The 21,470-nt window shown below is 43.5% G+C and overlaps 1 protein-coding gene across 1 annotated transcript in view; it reads left to right on the top strand.

Moving 5' to 3' along the window:
* Nucleotides 1–4,078: 4,078 nt before the first annotated feature.
* Nucleotides 4,079–21,470, top strand: part of LRP3 (LDL receptor related protein 3) — a 29,037-nt gene continuing 11,645 nt past the window's right edge. Inside the window, exons 1-3 of the mRNA XM_058033898.1 lie at nucleotides 4,079–4,185; nucleotides 8,987–9,034; nucleotides 17,854–17,992. Of these exons, the coding sequence (XP_057889881.1) occupies nucleotides 4,119–4,185; nucleotides 8,987–9,034; nucleotides 17,854–17,992 (254 nt within the window). The 5' untranslated portion in view covers nucleotides 4,079–4,118. The remainder of the gene's footprint in view (nucleotides 4,186–8,986; nucleotides 9,035–17,853; nucleotides 17,993–21,470) is intronic.

Raw genomic sequence — 21,470 nt, 5'->3', positions numbered from 1 at the left:
AGTAGATAATAAACCCCAGCATCACCACAGTTTAAATCAATCAGATCCAGTTTTTAAGAGACAAAGTCAGCAGGGAGGTGGGAGATGTGATGGTGAAACAACCTTTCAGGGTGGCAGCACAAGTGAAATCCATGTGCAGGAGCTCCCTGTCCTTGTGAGAGCTGCAGAATTCCTGTGTGTGCAGGGCACTGGCAGGAGCTCAGAGATTCCAGGGCATGGGGATGAGTGAGCTGTGCTGGCCTGTGATGGATGGCAGCTCAAACAGCTGTCACAGTTCCTGACATAAAGCAGCAACTTGAGATTGAAAACCCAATCACGCTGAAAATATTTAAAGCCACAAAGAAGAGAGAAATAAAACAGTGCTGGTTGTGGCCTGGCTTCTTTTTTCAGGTGTCTGGAATGACTTGTCCAGTGGAGCTTAATGAGAAAGTGCAGCTTAAAAAATGTGTTAAGGAACTGTGATAAACTTCCTCCAATTATCTCTGTAAGTATTTGAAACACAGACAACTCTAATCCTCCTCTGTAATTATGCTGCATGTTTCAAAAATCTGATCTTAGTAACACAATTAAACACAAATGAGACATAATTTACTTAATGGAGAGGTTGTGTGGACCTTCAGTTTTGTTAAGAGAGCTAAGTTACAAGTATAAAAAAACCCCTAATATGCAATTAATGCTGCCTTGATAGTAGTTACAAAGACAACTGAACCCTTTCAAGAGAGAATAATTTTATTTTGTTTTTCAAGCAATTACCCTAATGTAATTGCTGCTCATAATCTGGTCTGCTTGATGCAAGCTCAGAATTTCATAGAATGTTCAGTGTAGTAGAGGAATATCACAGCTTTGCACTCTCTTTGCCTATACATTGGTGATGTTCTTACACTATTTCTCCATCAAACAATTCGTATTTGCCCTCCTGTGATACCAAATTGCTCATATTTATTCCCATCACATTTCATGAAATGAATGTGAATTATAACAGGGTTTTTTCAGCTCTACACACAATTCATGAATAACAAATTCCTAAAGAAGAGGAAGGAAAATAGATCACTGTGCAGTTTAGTAATGATCTGTAATGGATCAAGGCAGAAATAGTGTTAAAGTTGGTGCAGCAAAGCACCCTTGGGAATTTCCTTCTCTTTCAGGGAGAGTGCAGTTGTCACTAAATGTAAACCTTATTAAATGCAGCTCGAGAGTGCTGTGCAGTGATGCAATAAACCCAGGGATGAACAAATAATGTCTCACCACACCCAATGTTTTCTACCCAACTTTCTTTAATGCCAGCTGTCAAAAGAGAACAGTGGTGATTATTATGGGATCACAGCCTTGCTGATCTGCACAAGGCTGTGCATGCATTGAAACTGATACATGCTGAAAAGGAGATAATGCACATAAATTACTTGTGGAAATGGTAAAATTATAGTCTTAGTTTAAAGACATCTCAACCAAATTAATCCATTAATACAGATGCTTGTAAAAGAAGCATAAGTTTTATTAGTTACAAAAACTAGGTACAGGGGGAACTGACGTGAAAGTAATAAAATGACATGTAATGAGAATAAGACAGGTATTACACACATGGATAGGCTAGTGTTTTTTATTTTAATGTTTTAGTACTAATGTTGATGGAATCCATAATCTTATGTCTTCATTTTTCTAATGCATATTTTAAAAAATTGTAATATCTTTCGATTCCACTCAGTAAACCTTTATCAAAATTTTATTTTGGTGGTGTAACATGACTTTTTTGTGATCCAATTCTGTCAAAAGCATTAAAATGAATGAATGTACCTATAGCTCCAGCATACATAATGTATAACATCTACTCCTGGAGCCATCTCTGCACCATGTTTTGAAATGGGATATGAAGGTTTGACACGTGGCTTGAGCAATGATTCAGTTTGGCACAACTGTTTTAAAGGGATTTTAAAATAATCTGCAAATCACCCTGAAGTAGAGCACCTAGGATGGGGTGTGTTTTCAAGGTAGATGTTGTGATGTGATAATTAATTCCCCCAGGCCAGCAGATGATGGAGCATACACATATCTACATTCATATATGTTTTCTAAAATATACATATATTTATGTGAACACAAAAGTGTGTGACTGAAAATCAGGTCTCAAAATTATAAATTAGTCCTATGTGAACATCAAAGTATAACTCTAAACTGAGTGGATTTTATCTTAACAAGTTAGTGGCATGGACACAATCTGTTAAAAAAGGAGTCTGCAGCCATCATTTTGCTTTCAATCCTATACAGTGTGCTGTTTTTGTGAGATGCAAGGGTGTTATTTAATGGAAATGAGATATATAATTTACTCATAATTATCACAAAAAAGGTTAATGCAGAATATAGAAGTGACTGTATATGTTTTTCAAATTTTATTATAATAGACTCACCAAGGAAAAATTCTTTTATGAAACATTCCATTATTGCCTTTACAGACCCATAATTTGAGGATTACTGCTCAAAAACCCAGATGAAATGATTTTGCAATCTTGGGTCCATTAAAGGTTTAAGAATTGTCTGGTTAGATTACAAAGAATTTAGATGTGAAAAATGTTGTGTGACTTATTATGGCATTTAAAGTTGCACAGACACATGTGAAATAGGCTGTATCTGCAGAACAGACAGATACTGCTGTGCTGAGTGTGGGGCCTGCTCACCTACAGGCAAACTTTGTACCACTTATTATTTCTGCATCTCTAGCACAGTAGAAGTATTTATTATGACATCCATTTCTCTCATTCCAGGTACACCCAACATGATACTGCTGATCCTCAGGCCAATTATCCATTAGGCATTAATTAAGAGCCAGAGTGATAGGAAAATGCAAATTACAATTATAATAATTCCAACAAAGGAGTTGATAAGGAAAAGGTAAGGCACAGGTCTGTAGCTCAGTGAGGCTAAGGATCTCAACCTGAAGCACTACTATAGCCACACTTTATAATACTGAAATAAAAAGGCCTAAAGCACCGGTACTGGTTCTCAGGAGCAGTGTGTGAGCATCTGCAAAAAGGAAAACAAGGAAAAGTTCAGCAAACACGAGGTACAGCTGGTTCACTGTCGCTGTTAGGGCAGCCTGGGCAGGGGTTCCCGTCCCCTTGCACTGCTTTGCAATTCTCCTCGTGAAGTTCCCAGTTAACTTCTGCCCTCTTGCTGCTTGTAAACACATTAAGCTTTGTCCATTTTCAGTGGGAGAGGATGGGTTTACGTCGTTTACAGCAATCCGAACTGGCTGCCTTGCTGTGGATACGTTACCTGTGCGATGACAGATGAGTTGTTTCACGCTCGGCAGGGCCTGGGAGGTTCGGGCCTGGGTCCCAGCGCTCGGTACGGCTGAAGGCGCTGAGAGCTCCATGGGCAGCCGGGCTCCTGGGGAGCTTTTCTCCGTGCGCCCATTACCGATCACAGCCTTCACTCGCGGCAGCGGAGCCAGCTCAGCGTAGCTCCGGAGGAAACTGCCGGGAAAAGGCATCCGGGTGACCGCAGGGCCGAGGCGGCTCCCGGCCGGGGGCTGGCGGCGGCGGCACTGGGCGCGGCCTCCCGGCCTGGGCCCGCAGCCCCGCGCACCGGCCCGGCTCAGAGGCGGCCCCGCGGGGCGCAGCGCTGGGCCCGGCCCGGCCCGCGGGCTGCCGGCACCATGGCCGCGGGCGCAGGGGCGCGGCGGGAGCCGGGAGAGCCGAGCCTGACAGGAAGCGCGGCGGCCGGCGCGGCGCGGGCGGGCTCGGCCCTCGCCGTCCCTTCCGCCCCCGGCCGCGCTCCGCCCGGCGGCCCCTCAGGTGTGCGCGGAGGGAGCGGAGCGGGGCGGCGCTGCGCTCCCCTCGCTGTCTGGCCCGGCCGCCGCAGCCGCTCGCAGGCGGGCCCGTCACGTGGGGCAGCGGCGGCGGCGCTGCGGTCGGGTCTGTTCTCTGCCACCTGCCCCGGAGCGGCGGCGCGGGCCGGCCATGGGGCCGCGCCGGCCGCCCGCTCCACTCCCGGCTCCCCGGCGGGCAGGGACACCGCGGGCCGGCGGCGCCGCCGAGGACTCCTGCGGCTCGGCGTAGCGGCTCGGCGGGCGCGGAGCCGCCGCGGTTCCCCCCGCGCTGAAGGGCAGGCGACAGCGACCCGCCATGGAGAAGGCAGCGGCCGCGGAGCTCCGTCAGGGCGCGCTGGCGCCGCTCACTGCCATCTGCCTGGGTGAGTGCGGCCCGGCCGCTCCCTGGCGGCGGGGCACGTCCGGGCACCGGCTCTGGGGACCGCTGGGCTCCCTCCTCCCCTGCGGGAAGTGCCCGTGGGGCGCGGGATGGGACCGGGCTGCACCGCCCGAATGGTGCCGGCCGAGCTCCCTCCCGTCACCGCTTCCGAACGGGCCCCGGGCCGGCGCGGCCCCGGCTCGCTCAGCGCCGCTCGGGCTGCCGTGCCCGGCCGTGTGGGGCCGCGCAGAGCGCTGCCGGGTCCGGCGGAACCCATCGCCTTGCCCTTGGCTCTGGAAGCGCTGCCATAACCTCGCATAGCCCTGAAATTAAAAAAAAAAAAAAAAAAAAGTTTAGGAGGCATCAGCGGTTGTTCCGTGGGCTCTGAGCTTGTGCGGAGTGCGGTGCGGGCTCGGCCAGGGACTGCCCGGCGCTTCTCTTGAGTGGCAGCGGGAAGAAACATTTCCTCTCCCTCCGTGTCTCTGCCATATTCTGCTCTCTTCCTTCCCTTCTGCTTGAAGCCGTTGCTTTCCGCTCTGCTTCTCAGCAGGTGTTAATTTATGGCAACGTGATGAAGCGTATTGCTGCTTTCCAGTCTGTCAGCCCGTTCAGGCAGGGCATGGTTTTTGTTCGGCAGAAGCGTCGGCGCCTGGCTGTGACAAGAAGGAGCGAACGACAGGCCCGGCGTGTTTAACAGGGACACGAGAAGTTAGGAGCTGCTAGAGCTGCCTTAACTCTGCCAGGGCATCCTGGTGGGGCAGCGCATCAGGAGCAGCTGAGCAGAGCTCTGCTGAGCCCTCCACACTCACTTGGTAAACTGTCACAGCTCCTTGATGCAGAATGCTTTAACTCACATCTCTGTGCTAGTGAAGTGGATTAGAGTTAATTTTTAATAATCCCGAGTGACAGTTACTATTTGTTATGCAAAGGATCAGAAAGGGATATCTTGTGGCCAGACTGCTTGTTCTGTAAAGCAGACTGCCTGTTTGTGTAAAAGTGCTTCCTTAACATCAGCGCTTACCTAGAAAAGTGTAGGAAGTTGAAGTTCAGTGCTGCTGTGGTTATTTCAAATGTATCTAGTTTAATTAACGTATGTGCAATGTAAAAAGCTAGCTAAACCATAAAACGCTTTGAACATCCAGGTCGTACAACTCTTCTTTTTTGCAGAGTCTTAACGGGATTTCAGAGATGTGCACAGCATGAGGATAATGTCTGCTGCACTTCTTATTTAAAGTTAGAGAAAGATACATCTTTTCCTTGTATCTCTGAATTTCTTATTGTTCTTTGGGGGTGTTTTGGGTTTTTTAAAATTTTATTTAGGTTTTTTTTTGTTGTTTTGTTTTTGTGGCCCAGTCAGACCTTTCTTAAACCTGTTATTAGTTGACATAAATAGCATGGTTGTTGTTAAAATGATTAATGAGATAATAAAAGGTTATGTAAACTCCAGAGCTGAAGTGAGAACACTTCTTGTGTTTAGGTGTGGGTGATGTCAGGCTGAAAGTTTAGTAGATTTCTGCTTTCTGTGACTTCTAGAATTTCACTGTCTGGCTCTTCTTTTCAGCTGGAATGTTTTATTCCTATTCCTTGCACAACTGACAGTAGTGGAAGTTAAGAAACATGAGAGGTGGGAAGCTTGTAAGGTATTTTGCTTTAGTGAACCCGTAAGAATTTAATGCTGCTACTTTAACTATTTTTATGTTTTACTTCCTGCTTGTCTGTCCTTTCCTTTCATCCTTGTTTTTGGTCCTTGCCATTCTTTCCTTGTTTTCCCATGGGCTGTGTGTGGGTGTTTGGTGTCTGTATCAATGCACTGACCACTGCTGTGTGACCTCATCTGTAAACTGCTGCTCCCAAGGCTGCAACTGGGTTTGTTTCAACTGCTCTTTTGTGAAGCCATTCTGTTTATCATTTTGAGAAATCCTGGAGGACACAGAAAGTTACTAGATAAGAAGGAATCAGTGAAACTGAAGTCTCTCCTTCTGGCTGTGGGGAAAGCCTGGTAGCTGTCATTTGGTTTGGAGGTGCCAAGATGTAAATTTTCCCTTTGATCCAAGCAGCCACTTTCCAAGCTGAAAACCTCACTCTGAGAATTATTTAGCAATCCAGATGAATGGCACAGTAAGTTTCCTGCATGGAGTTCAAGCCTACTGAACCACTTCTGGGATTTTTTTCTGGCTTTCCCATAACTGCTCAACAGTTAAGAAAAAGGGAATCTAGGAAACTTTCTAATACTCTAGTCTCTCAACTGTTTTTATTTTGACAAGAGACAAGAAGATCAGCAGGGAATGGCTGTTCTTTCTTATGGGCCTATGCCAGTTTTGAGAGCTGGGTGCTGGTTTAACAGTGCTCTTGTGGCTTGATTTGAGGGTTTTGAGTGAGCAAAATGGATATTGGAAACTGTAAGCTTATTCAGTTGCTTGGAAAAATATCTGGTGTGACACTTAGATTTTATTTTAAAGAGCTATTTTTGCTGACTTCTTGAAGAACTTGCAACTGCAGCCAATAAAAGTTTTTTGCAGAGATAAAGGAGTATTTTTGGGTGTTCTCTTAGGTATCTGCCAGGTGTGGTGTGCAAGGCTGCCTATATTTACCACTGCATTTGTGCTAGTAAACTGGGGCTCACTGTTTAAAAGTCCTCTGTAATGCAGCTCTCAGTTGGCTGATTCCACTCTATTATGCCCCTTGTCTTTATCCTACTTATTTCCATTTAAAGGGCATAGGAGCCTCTTTTAAGCCATGTGAGGAAACCTCTGCTTCAGAGCTTGTTTCTCTTATGGCTGTTGGGAGTGTTCAGGTAGGAAACATAAAGAAAGATTACAGTGGTAGTACAGACCCAGACTTCCATACATTGGATCTTCAAACCCTGCTGTCAGTTGTGCTGATATTAGTTATGCAGAGTATATTCCTGTACTTTCTTTGGAGCAAAACCAAGTATTTGACTTCTCATGAATATAAATTTGTGACATAATCATGGATTAATTTCATCTCAGCCTTTAGGACTATATTTCTATGGTTACAGAAGTAGTGGCACTTTAATACTGGATGAGGAAATGCTGTGTTGCTGTTGCTGCTGTGATCCTGAGTTTGTCACAAACGGATGTGCTGCTTGCCAGAGTTAACAGGGCTGTGTTGTTTCCTGGTACAGGACAGTATTTTTGCTCCTAGGTACTCTTACTCACCTAACAGAGCAAACCAGCTCTGTGAAAGAAGAAATAATTACATGGCACACTGTTATTGTCACATAACAAATGTTACAGATGTTAGCTAATTATGTAATAAAACCAGTGCTGCTAGGGTCCTTTGAACATCATAATAATGCTTATTAACACAAGTCTGTGGCTCAGGTGTGTTTCTCCTCAAGCTGTAGCATTACATAGACTGCCATTCCTGGTTTTGTGTGTTCCTAAAAGCTCAGTCCCAAGACTTAGAAGGAGGGGGAGGTCACTGCCCTTGTCCCTGAGGTGGAGCCCTGCTGTCTGTGATGAGTGGCCCCAGGAGCAATCCTTCTCTCTGTTTTGTAGGGCCTGACCTCATCCTGAGCTCTGAGGTCCTCCCAAAAGGAGAAAATCCAAACTGTGGACAGCCAGATACTATGGAGGGACAGCTGTAGGCACCGGGGCTGCTGCACTGTGGTGGTGACTGAAAAATGTGCCTGGGCCTGAACTGGGAAGCTGAGGGATTGTTTTGTATTTCCACCCCTTTAGGACTTCTTGTACCGGTTTAAGTTGTAACAGAAGGCAGGGCAAGGGTCATTGTTTAGGGATGTGTTTGGACAGTGTAGAAGACAATGGGGGCCCACTCTGAGCCATAAATAGTGTTAATTGTCAGCTGCTTCCTTAATGAGTGTTGGGAACAGGGACGGTTTCTCTTCCTCTCTTCTCCTATTGTTGATGTTTAAATGATGTTTTTAACTAAATTCTTGCCAAGAGATTGCCTATTAAAAGATCTAGGACTTAACATGTGCAAAATAAAGGCAAAGTGAATTCTCAGGCTGGGATGTTGTAAATTAAGTTTTTGCTAACATTTTAAACCTTTCTAAATTTTTTAAGCATTTGTAATTTTACTGATAGGCTATCTTTGTAGATTACAGATTACTGCTGAAATGAGAGCAGTCAGTGGGACACGCTGTAATTTTTAAAGAATGTGTGGGGGAGCTAATTGGGAACTACATGTTAATGCTGACTTCTGGAGCCACAGTGACACAGGACACATTTTCTTTGGCAATAACTACTCTTTCCAGATCACTTTAATGGTATACACTGTGAGAGGAGACTTGAGAAAGTGAAGAGTCTTTGGAACTTAATTTGCAAGTCAGATATGTATTGCAAGTACTGCCTCATCCTGTTTTGATTGTATTAGTGGACCTTGTTGAAAACTTCATTGCTTTTGCTTAGTCAAGGCAATCGTGTTAGCTTTAGCAGCTGATTTTCAAGGTGACATTTACCTGGGGGGAGCAAACTTTGCTGTATTCAGAGAAGTATTTAAGGATAATAATGGTGTTTTAATGTGACTGTTGTTCTGTGTTCTGCAATTAAAATTAATCCTATGGGAGATAATTTGAAATAGATTGGCAGTTGTTTCTTTTGGTAGCTGTTTCAGAGATACTAAACTTCCACTGTGTATTGACTTGTTTTAGCTGCAGTGAAGGATAACAGTTGAGTACACGACTTGCCTGTGCAGATAAGCAAAGTTCTTGTTGGGAAACTGGAATGAGTTTGTGCTAACACCCCAGGAATGGTGAACTATCGACTGCCACCCTGTACTGCTAGAATTTGTCTGAACATTGTTTTTCTGTCTTTACACAGTGAATCTCTTCCTGACTGGGAAAATAGAAAGTGCTGTTACCTCATTAGGTAAGACATGCTTTCCTTACCTCTATTTACTGTTCATTTGAGCTGTTACTGTTTCTTTCCTGTGCAGAGAGATGTTCTAATGAAAGAGTGACTTTTTAAATGACATTTGTTTAAGACAGACTAACGATGACATCTGAGGAAATTTAGGACTTCAGGTCTTCCTGGGCTTTGTCCTGGTGTCAGCCAAAGTGAAGGATCTCTGTCCTGCTGTCCCCAAGGCCAGGGATCACCATCCTGTTGTCACTAAGGATTGCTGTCCCACTGTCCCCAAGGCTTGGGTGGCTGTCCCTGTGCCAGGGCTGTCCCCATGTGTGCCCGGTGGGGGGACAAGGCCAAGGTGCCATGCGGAGGCCACGCCACTGTTCTGGTCACTCTGGCCCTGTCTCTGTCCCTGTGTTCTGGTCACTCTGTCCCTGTGTTCTGGTCACTCTGTCCCTGTGTTCTGGCCACCCTGGCCCTGTCCCTGTGTTCTGGTCACTCCTGTCCCTGTGCTCTGGTCACCCTGGCCCTGTCAGGCTCCAAGGGCTTTGGCCATCGCCCTCTGTCACACACTGCTGTCATTGGTGGTGTCACTGTCACTGATTGTTCTCTCATCTGGTGCTGTTAAATTGTGAATTGTAACAGTAAATTGTTATCTCATCCCCTAATCTGTGTTTCATCTCTCTCACCTGTGGGTTGGGGGACAGGAGTGGCTGTGGGGTTTATTTTCCACTTGAGTTTAAACCACAACAGGATTATGGACTGCATCATTGTCAGTGATAGATAAAAATTGTAAGCTTGAGGCTAAGGTCATAGTGCTGTCTGTTTAGAGGAAAACTGTGTTTAGGAAGTGTGCCTGGGAGCACCAAGTCAGGGAAAGTGGCTCATTCCTGAAGAAGCTAAAACAAGAATATTAAAAATGTCTCATGAATGTCAGTGTGGAAATTTAACCAGAATCACAGCACTTAGTGTAATTTCCTTCTCTCTAGCAGTGCTGTGACTTAGTGGCATTATTGGAACATTGCAGTCAGGGTCTTCTCAGTGATAAAACCTTCTTGTGACTGTCACTCCACCATCATACATGTAGATGTACTTTATTCCCAGAGAGGCTGCAACTTATATTAAAACTGGAAATGGCAAATAAGGGAGATGGGAGGAAAGATATTGGAGAACAGAAAAATAATTCTAGGACAGCAGATTGAATAATACTGGAGCTTGAGTGTTCAAGTCAAAATTGGGGGTTGAGAGCTGGTTTAAATCAGGAGAAGGTAGCAATTTTATGATTAGGTAACCTGCTTAAATTAAGCCTTAAATTAGAGGAAGTGTGGATAAACCATGCAGGACATGTTGTTTGCAAGACAGTATTTTCCATTCTTTCACTGGAAAAAGTACAGAATGTCACTTATGTCCTGTATGTTCTGCCTGGATGGTTCTTTAGCTTTTGATGGAGTTTGGCATCTGTTTGGTGTATGATGCATGAGTTTACAGAATGTAAATTAAGTAATTACACAGTTACTTACTGTTGTTGCTTACTTAGACTGGTGCTACTGTCCCAGCCTAAAATACATAGAGCTTCTTTCAGTTGGCTCTGCTGCTTTTTAACACTTTTTTTTTCCACTAGAAATAGAGTTGTAACATCTGGCTTTTATTCCAAAAGTATGCTGAAAACCTCAGAGTACTGTACCCTTCATATTTTCTTGTCTTCATACAGTTTTGAGTTAGCTTGTCTCCTGATGGTGTAACTGGAGCTTGGGATGAAAATGATCAACAAAGGTCATTGCACCAGAGGGGTGAAAATGATTAACAAAGGTCATTGCACCAGAGGGGTGAAAATGATCATCAAAGGTTGTGGGATCTCAGCACCTCAGCACTGATGTGCAGAGTGACCGAGACCACCCTTGGGGGGCTCAGAGGTCCTGGGATGTTGCCAGCAGTGTCTGGTGGCTGGACTTTGATCCTGCACGGGAGACAACACCTGTATGAGGATGGGAGGATTTCACTGGGTGAATGGTGAAGGGATAAGTTAATTAGAGTGTCAGACACAGGGTTTGGGATTTCTGTACAGGGGGGTCTAGAGAAGTAAGATGGAGGAATTGGGGCATGTCCTGTCCTTCTTCTTCTTAGCCTCCATCTTCTGTGGTGATGGTGGCACTTTGGGATTGGTTATTACTAGAAGTGCACCGGTTAATAAGGGTAAAAGGTATTGGGGAAAAATGATAAATATTGTATACGTAACTTCGAGTATAAAGATAGGTGACCGCCCCGGGGGCTCTCAGTGTGCTCATGGCTGGCTGCTGAGCAGACCTCTGTGGGGCCAAGAGAAAATCTTTTAGATAAACAATTAATAAACACCGAGACCGAGACAAGATCTGAAGTCTCTTCTCGTCCTTTGAAGTGCGGGCTGTCCAAGGCCACCCCGGGCCTTTCCAGGTCACCCAAACAGCTGAGAAACCGACAAAAGGTCATTGCACCAGAGGGGTGAAAATGATCATCAAAGGTCATTGCACCAGAGGGATCCATCCCTGTGCAGCTTCTCTGACCTGTGCTCACACCAAGCCAGGTGGGCCTGTTGATGGAGCACTGTGAGCTCAGGGTTTGTCACATCTGTGGGTGGAACCCTTGACTCTGCCTTCACTGGCTCTGGTCAGGGACAGAAAAAGCCAGCTGGAGCCCGGGCAAAGCAAAGGGGAGCCTGAAATCTTCTTTTTCCACAGGCATAAGGGATCTGCATTAAACCACATGTGCAATCCCCCCTTGAGGGAGCATTGTGAGAACTTGGGGAGAGTTTCCTGCTGACACTGAGAGAGCTACTTGAGGAAATGTGTATTGCCAAGAATTTGGGTTTGAGAGGAGGTTCCTGTGGCAAGTGCAAAACATCTTTTATCCTGGAGCAGATGGTTGGGATGTGTTCCTTGTGACTGGTGCAGAAGAATGTGAAGCTGCAGGATTTATTTTTGTCTGGGATTGTCTGAAAATGTATTCCAGCACAGCATAGAACCCTCAGTTCTGTCCTTTGCTGAAGTTTAATATATGTTTTATTACAGTTACTCTTGCAAAAATAAGAGTAATATTATTAATGTAAAGATTTTGGAAATGTCATTGCATGTATTTGTGGCATATTTAACTGGCAGAGGGAATCTACTGCTGTTTACAGTAGAAGAAATCCATTTGATTGTTACAGAAAGCCTCATTAAGATTTATGCCCTCATTAAGATTTATATCCTCTTGACAGAAACTCTCTGAACTCAAATCTCTTCTGGCATTTGTTTAAGTTTGGGGTTTCTTTTTCTTTGCTTGTTTAGTTGTTGTTGCTGTTTAGGGCTTTCTTTAACTGTGAAAGATTTATTATTGTTAATTATTTCATAATTTATGATTTTTTTAAGAACACCATCTCAGTAAGATTTTTGGTGGATTGGTTGGACAATCCAGGAATTGGTATTTTTATGCTTCTTCAGTAATGTTAAATGTGGGAAATTTAAGCAGTTTGGAGTTTTTAGTGAATTGGGATTTCACTTTTCTTCTAGGTTTGTGCAGAAAGGCTATGGAAAGACACTGAATTGTTGAAAAAGTGTTATCACTATTCTTTTGTGTTATCACTATTCTTTTGTATTGTAACTGATGATAAGGTCTATGGAATCCAGGACTGTGCCTTTCTATTTAGGAACTTCCCTTTCCTTTAGATGTTTTGGCAATTTGAGCAGGCTTTTGTTTGTTTTCCTGAAGGAATCACAGTGTCATGCTGAAGCCCTAAGTACTTATTAACACAGTACTTAGGCATGTGTGTGATTTTGCAGGCTTCATGGCCAGGAGCTGAGGAGGGAATTGGGACCCTTTTATTAACAATGAAGCCCCAACAGGATAAAATTCTGCCCTTGCGTGGTTTTACCGTTTTGTTGTCAGCACTGAAGGCTGTGTTTAGTAAAGGTATTTCTTTCAAGATTAAAGTGTGTGAAAAAAGAGCTGCTGAAAGCTGTGCTGGGATATTTCACCTTTTCTTCCTTGCAGCAGTCAGAGCACAAGGAGTGGAGGGGCAGGGGCTGCTTTAGGAGGAGATCAATTGATGTTTGCAAAGGCTGTAGTAATGAGCATTGGTGGGAAAAAAGGCACCAAAAATATGAGGCAATTAAGTGAGGTTTGGGTAAACACTACAGTGGTTTTGGGACGGGTGTCCCCAGTTTGCTCCAACAGGTTTAGGGGACCGTGGATGTGTTGTTAAAACAGTGTAATTAAGTTTTGGCAATACTGTCTTGGTGTCTTTCATAATGACAGTGTACCCCATAATAATCTGTGCCCAGAAATCCTTCCTGTATCTCGGAGGTTCCCTGGCCAGGAGCGGTGTGTGTGTGATGAGGTGTGTGTGAGCGTGTGTGTGGTGTGGTGTGTGTGAGCTTCTGTGTCTTTGAGTGCTTTGTGTGAGTTGGTGTGTCTGTGAGTGTGGTGTGTGCGAGTTTGTGTGTCTGTGAATGCTTGTGTGTGTCTGTGACTGTACTTTGTGTGAGTTCGTGTGTCTTTGTGTGGTGTGTGTGTCTGTGAGCGGTGTGTTTGTGTCTGTGTGTGGTGTGTGCCAGTTTGTGTGTCTGTGTGTGTTGTGTGCTAGTTTGTGTGTCTGTGTGGTGTGTGCCAGTTTGTGTGTCTGTGTGTGGTGTGTGCCAGTTTGTGTGTCTGTGAGCGGTGTGTTTGTGTCTGTGTGTGTTGTGTGCTAGTTTGTGTGTCTGTGTGTGTTGTGTGTCTGTGTGTGTTGTGTGCCAGTTTGTGTGTCTGTGTGTTGTGTGCTAGTTTGTGTGTCTGTGTCTGGTGTGTGCCAGTTTGTGTGTCTGTCTGTGTGTGTTGTGTGCTAGTTTGTGTGTCTGTGTATGGTGTGTTTGTGTCTGTGTGTGGTGTGTGCGAGTTTGTGTGTCTGTGAATGCTTGTGTGTGTCTGTGACTGTGCTGTGAGTTCGTGTGTCTTTGTGTGGTGTGTGTGTCTGTGAGTGGTGTGTTTGTGTCTGTGTGTGTTGTGTGCCAGTTTGTGTGTTTGTGTCTGTGTGTGTTGTGTGCTAGTTTGTGTGTCTGTGTCTGTGTGTGGTGTGTGCCAGTTTGTGTGTCTGCGAGCGGTATGTTTGTGTCTGTGTGTGTTGTGTGCTAGTTTGTGTGTTTGTGTCTGTGTGTGTTGTGTGCCAGTTTGTGTGTCTGTGTGTGTGTGGTGTGTGCCAGTTTGTGTGTCTGTGAATGGTGTGTGCTAGTTTGTGTGTCTGTGAATGGTGTGTGCTAGTTTGTCTGTCTGTGTGTGTTGTGTGCCAGTTTGTGTGTCTGTGTGTGGTGTGTGCGAGTTTGCTTTGGCGCGTTGTTCCAGAGCTGCCCGAGCAGCCCCTCTGCCCCTCACGGTGGCGGGCTCGGAGCTAAGGGAAGCTGCAGCGACGCCGTTTCTAGCCCCAAGCTCGGTGTCTTCTGAGAGGCAGCAGCAGCAGCCATCAGCCATTTCCAGCCCTGGTGTCTGTCGGTCTGTCCCGACCCCGGGAGTTCAGGGCGCTGCCGCCCGCTGCGGTTCCAGCCGCTGCCAGCCGAGCACACCCTGCCCAGCCGCCCTCTGACCGCCCCTGCCTCCCGCGGGACAGGTGCCCTCCGTGAGCTGGCAGCCCTGAACCCACAGAACGTCAGGCAGGGCTCAGCCCACAGGAGATAAGCCCAGTGAGAGACAGGAGAACGGAGCGGGCCGGTGGGGAGAAGACTGACACCATTTCCCCTTTGCTTGCTCGAAATCCAGGGCACCGCCTTGGGGGCTGTGCCTGGCAATTTTTGTTTGGGGTCTCTTTTTGTTTTGGGGAGTCCACAGGGTTGAGCAGTTTTGTATTCAGTCGTTATTTGCTGTTGGTTCTTGTCGTTGTTGGATTAGGAACGGTGAGAAGCAATGACGTTGACGCTGAAACTCAGGAGGCATCAAGTGAAACTTTGTTAGGAACTTCAGATATTTATAGGCAGGATTGTTCACCCAAAGCCTGACTGGTTCTCAAACAACACCCCTCTCACAATTGGTTTAATTAGGAACAACACCTTGTTGTCCAAAAACATCACATACAACATTCCACATGTTTTCACAAACACCAGGAGTACAGACTTGAGATAAGAATTGTTTTAATTCTTTTCTTTGAGCTTCCCACAACTTCCCCAGGACGATGCCTGGGAAAGTTCTCTGTTTCTCTGACTAAACTGTCTCAGCCACAGTTTCTGACTGTTGCTATTCTGCTTTTTAGTAAAGGGTTGTTTTCTCATTTAATCTACTTACATTCATTGCTTATTTTGATCCCTGAGGGAGATAGCCAGACCCAGATGCTTCTCCTTTAAATTGTCTTAAACCAAAACAGATATTAATTCAGATTTGTGGTCCATTCAGATCAGGACCCTTTGCAAGAGCTAAGCAATTGTCCTTTTGATTTTGAGTAGGACAAGTCTGAAAAGCTTGATTTGTGTCAGAGGGGCTAAGGCCGTGGTAAAGTATTGGCAACAATAGCCATTGTCAGTGGAGCTGCCAAAAATGGCACACAGTGTCAGTGCAGCCCTTTCCTTGCTATGTCCTTAGATTTGCACAGCTACAGTTCTTCTGGTGAAAGGAAGAATCTGTTTCTTTTGTCACTTGTTTTTTTCTTGCCTCACTTTTATATCAGATGTGCAGTGTTAGTAAGAAAAACATTTCTCACTGAAGACCTGAACTGTGATGTTACAGAACATCCTCTACATAAGGAAACAATGGTATTCCAAAAGGAAAATATGTAGTGATATTACTTCAGAAAAGCTGGGATACTTAAGTAACTATTGCTCAGAATCTTTGTAATTACTTCCTAAAACTGAGAAACAAGTATTTGGGACAATAATAGTTCCCCTAACTACACTGATGGATGTGTGAATGGAAGTGCTCATGCGGAGCCATCAGCCTGTCAGTGGGACTTCCTCAGAATAGAAACTAAATCAGTTTTGTGTAATTTTAACTCTTTTTTTTATTGCAAGTACTATGAATAAGGGATATTAATCCAAAACATAATATGGTAAAAGGACAGCAGAAATATTTGCACAGGTGTCAGTGGAAGCTTCTCGATAGTGCTGTCTGCTGTATTTGTTCTTTCACTTTCTGTTTCCTTCCCATTTTGAAGTGTTATTAACCTGGCAGTTAGGAGATGCAGCCTTTGCAGCTCCTTTATGTGTTTGCTAGCTCTTGGTCCTCTGCTGCTGTGATATGTTGGTGCAGTAACAAGTATGTGGAGGAGCACAGCTATGGACCTAAAGAAACTGAGAATTGCAGTTGGAAAGTCCTGTGGATCTTAAATTTCTTTTATAATTCTGTAATGGCAACTGCATCTCAGTATTTGCCAGCAGCTGGCATGGAGCTGCTCTGGTTTTAGAAATGTGATGGCAAAAATCTTGTTCTTGTTTTTGTAACTTCATTACTGCAAAATATTTGTTTGGAAATAGATATTTTCATGTATTTATGTGTTCTGTATGTTTTTGTGGCCTTTGAAACTAGTAGGAATTATATACTTGTATTTCAGTGCAATGCTCTACCTGGAGAGTAAAAATAATAGCATTTTTATGTTTTGCCTCAGGTAAGTTACTCACCTGGGGCTTTTTGTATTCCTGTGGCTCTCACTTCAGAAGTGCTCACTGTGAACAAACAGAGCAGTGCCAGCCTAGGTTCCTGAGGGGATGTGCTGCAGCCCTGCCACCTGACCTGACTGCAGCCAGGCAGCTGTGCTGGTACCCCTTCCTCCACCCCTCCAGTGCAGCTAAATCCGATCCCAGCTGGGAACTGCAAGTGGTGTATTTGTGTGGCTGCATTTCAAGCAATACTGTAGATCTCTCATTTATAATGCAGTGTATTTGGATGTGTGTGTGGATGAGGTGACAAGGTATAGGCAATCTTTTTTTTCCCTTTCTGTATTTTTCAGCTACAAGAATGTAAGCTTCTTTCAAAAATGAAATATTCAGCTGCAGTCCACAAGTCATGCTCTAGATAGTAATTTGTTTTAAAAATAGTTTAAATAATATTTTTGGAGAATGTTCAGAATAGCTATTGCATTGCAGAGAATTTTCCCTCTTGTAATCTGCTTGGAGTATGTTTTCTTATCAGAACAGCTTTTCAACTTGTCCTCAGAACATTTAATTTTCATTTTTGAATTGCTTAATTACAAATTAAAAGTATTTGATAAAGCCTGCTGTTTTCCATAGGAAGAACTAAATGTGCTTTGAAAATGCTGAGCTTTATTTGGCCTTGTTTGCTCCTTTCCCTGTCTTGAATTTTTTCCCATCTATGTGGGTTCAGAAGGAATTTAGAGTACTTTAGTAATGTTCAGTGAAAACATTTAACATTAGATTGCAGTTTACTTTTTTGTGGGAGGTGTGGGGGTGTGGTGGGTGGTGATATTTTGTTAACCCTTACAAACTCTTCATGTGGTTAAGAGAATAAACAGCATGGCCAGAAACATGGCACAACAAAATGAGTTCCTAGTTACTTTACAGTTAATACAGATCATCTTCACTTGCTGGGTGACCTGCCTAGGCTTTGGAGGCTGGTCAGAAGGATTTCTGTATTACATCCTCTTGGCAATCCATGCAGTAATATTGATTGTAGCCTGTGGTAGATTCATACAAGATTATTGATTGGTCCTGCATTGAAATGCAGGTTATGCTTACCTACACTTGGTGTGGGTGTCTTAATTAAAAAACAGGGCAGGGAAGAGAGCAGTAAGGGGATAAAACTGTTCACTCTCATATGTCTGCAGTCTTCAGAAACTGGTGAAAGCTCTTGAAGCTAATATGAATTGTTGATTAGTCAAAGCATTAATAATATTATTTTTCTCTCTTTATTAACAGCTGCTTGCAGTGGAGAGCTGGAACAGCACACAGAGAGACGGGGAGTCATCTACAGCCCTTCCTGGCCATCCAACTATCCTCCAGCCATAAACTGCAGCTGGTACATCCAAGGAGATCATGGAGATATGATCACAATTAGGTATGGCTGGATATTTGTGGAGGTAAAGCCCTGCTTTGCTGAAACAAAACAAAATGGGAGTTTACCTGGTACACCAATGTGAGGCTGTGTTCAGAGCCACTGACTGATCAAAGAGAGCTGAAATTGGTTACACTGGAACATGGTTCCAGGTTGGGCACCTCTCTCTAATTAAAAATGCTTCACTGTGGCTTGTTGGTTACCCTGGAACATGGTTCTAGGTTGGGCACCTCTCTCTAATTAAAAGTGCTTCACTGTGGCTTGTTTCTGTAGGCTGCTCCTGACATCTGTGATTACAGAAGTCACTTGTGGTCTGTTAATGTATTTATCTTCACAATGCCTGTGTGAGATTTCATATAGCCCTGACATTTGAGAGAGTGGGAGACAGCAATATATTTACTCACATTATATAGTCCCCTTTCCCTTCATTGCTTATAAATAGGAGTAGGTGAAGGCTAAAAAACCTGCAACAGCTTCAGTGGGCACGTAAAATTTTTAGAAAAAAATTAGCATTTTCACCAATGTCTTGAAATGGTGTTATGTTTAATAGACAGTTGAAGATAATTATTGCTTATTGTTACTTGTTTACCAAAAGATACATGCTTTTCTGCTTAATATTTATTTCCAACAAAGCAAATAATAGTTAGCATTTGTGGTACAATTTCAGCTCAATTCTAGAAAAATGCTCTTCAATAAAGACTAAAATGTACTGTAAATGGGTTGTTAAGAATGTTTAGGGTATAAAATGAGCATAGTGTGAATGTGCCTGATTTCTCTGGGCTAGTGGTGGGATCCATCATAAGCCAATAATTTCTTACTTAAAAAATAAAACCTAGGAAAAGTTTTTTGGGGGGTTTTAGCCCTGTTACATTTGACACCATCTGCTCATTCTTTGCTCAGCTGCTTAAAAGGGTTGCAAAACCTCTTCAAGTGCAGATGCTCAGAAATTGAAAACAAATCTGCCACAGATGGAAAATAGGAAGGCTCTACCATCCGTAGTTCAAAATGGGAACTACTCACCAAAAGTCATGAAGTAAATACCTGCCAGCATTTGACATTCATAAATAGAAACATGCATTTAAACCCCATTACACTACATTGGATGTGGGGAATTTGTTTCAAAGCAGAAATTGTTGGAAGCTGAGAAAGCAGACAAATGAGAGACAGGACTTGGCTCTGGAGAATAAAGCTGCAGTTTAGGCTGTGAAAATGTCCCAGAGTTCCAGTTAGAATTAGAACTCTCTTCTGCAGCTGTGAGTGTAACAGGCTGGAGAAACAACATATGAGGTGTGGCAGCTGGTAATAATGCGTGCACAGTTTAGATATGTGCACAGCAATATGAATGGCAAGATTTCTGAATGGGTTTGTTTTCTCTCACTGAATGCACAGCCATATCCTGCCCTCCTCTGCACATGCAAACAATAGAAACAATGTGTTTACATCCCAGGGATGTGTTGTGGTGGTGTGTTTGGGACTATGAATGTGCTTGGAATGACTCACTCCAGGGTATGAAATGCAAAATATTACAGCATCTGAGGATTCCTTGACAAGGCTGTTGCCCTTGCAACAGCAGGGATGTAAAAGAAGGAGCTGACTTGCCTGGGCTGGGAAGTTTCAAATGCAAACATGTTTCTGCTTTCCAGTTGGGTATGCTTCTTACTCTAACAATGTGTTGGTAAGGGCATAAGAGTGGCTTTTTAAATTTTCCTAGGAAAATCAAACACAGTTGTTGTGCTAACATCTGCATTTTGAAAGGTTTCAGAAAAGCCCATCTCCTTTGTGCTATGTTACACAGTATGCACTTCCTTTGATCTTGAATTCTCGTTGACAGCAAGACAGCAGTGTTATATAAGAGAAATATAAAATGAGATACAGCAGGAGTCATTAAGGGATAAAATTGCAATTGAAAGTATTTTTTTTTCTAAACTGTTTGCACTTGGTGGTTATTTTTATAAACCTATTTTTCAGCAGCTTTCAGTAGAACAGTGACCAGATCTACATGTGTGTGTAAGATGCTGGCTTCTGTGTCCATCTCCTTTAGAAGCTATGTCTTAATGTCTGTCTTTCATGTGTTTTCTTAATATCCTCACATTTCCATGCCTATTGTTTTGCTTTATAGTTTAATTTTTATAAATCCTTGAGGGAGCTCTCCCATGAACAGGAAGTTTATGTTCTTTGTGCTTATACCACTCTGTATGCATATTTCAGTACTTTCTTTCAAGTTCATGTGTCTGATGGAATGGTTCTATTGAGACTGTGAACAAGCCTATAGCCACTGTTTTCCAGAACTATGTTATGTTTCTTTAAATTCACTGATCAGTTGCTAGTTATTGTTTTGGAAACTATTTGATTTTCCCACCCATTTTCTCTATTTTTGTCCTTCTTTTCACAGAGGATTACATAAAACCATGTCAGATCATATAAACACATCATATGCAGTAACTGCCTCTGTACCATCATTTACAGCCTTTATAGGTTTATGTTTCCTCACAGCTATGAAAGAAAATTGTTTAGCAGTTGCTGTTACTTGATGGTTGTAATTAACCCTGGTGTGGGTGGAGTATAAATTTATTGTTTTATTACTGGAATTTAGGGGACTGCAAGTAAAATGTTCTCCATGTTCAGAATTCAAGATAAGAGTATTGAAAAGCAATCTCCTTAGTGGCCCACTCAAGCTGTCTCTTATTAATTGAGGTGAGGGGATCACCTCCATTGGCTTTCACTTCAGTGGCTTTGTAAAAAAGAAATTGTCAGATACCATTTGAGTTTCAATTTCTGCATAAAATTGAGGCCTGTTCATGTATTCTTGCTGGTCTGTAATTGTGTGAAGAGTTAAAGGGACTGCTTCACAATCTGTGTACCAAATTCATAGTGTTTCAGAAGTTGACATTAATTGGAGAAAACCTCACAATAGCTATTTACTTGAGGAAATAGCCCCTACTAGGCAGTGTCTCTTGTCTAAGGTCATGCAGTTAGCTGCTGCTTGGGAGCTGGGAGGGGAATGGAGCTCTCCTGACTTCAGGTCCTTGTGCTTCAGTGGTTAAGCAGGAGTTTTTAATGAGCCAATTAAGTCATCAGTTGTTCACAGTCTACACTTTCTGTGAGAAGTTGGCAAATAGAAATAACCTTTTTCCTGAATTGGTTGGTTTTATTCTGGGACTGTGCTTTACTGACCTATCCATAATATTTATTCTCCAATTTTAAAATTAGTTGAGAGGGCTAAATTGGACATTTACTTTTTTATTTATTTACTAATTGCTTTCATTCAGATTTTGCATCCCATGTTTGTCCTTTCCCAGTTACTAAGAAAGCTTTCTTTTTCTTTAATCTGTAGTCCCTCGTGCCTAAATTACTGAAAGGGTTGTGGAGAATTCCCTACATTATTTATAGAAGTACTTTCTTTTCCCTAGCTGCTGCTGTTCCTTTCAGTGCAGATGGCAAAAAACTAAGCTCTGCTAAGCATTAGTTTTGCAGGAAGCAC

This window comes from Melospiza georgiana, chromosome 14 (genome assembly GCF_028018845.1).
Source record: "Melospiza georgiana isolate bMelGeo1 chromosome 14, bMelGeo1.pri, whole genome shotgun sequence".
Lineage (NCBI taxonomy): Eukaryota > Metazoa > Chordata > Aves > Passeriformes > Passerellidae > Melospiza > Melospiza georgiana.
This window is presented reverse-complemented; position numbering and strand designations above follow the sequence as displayed.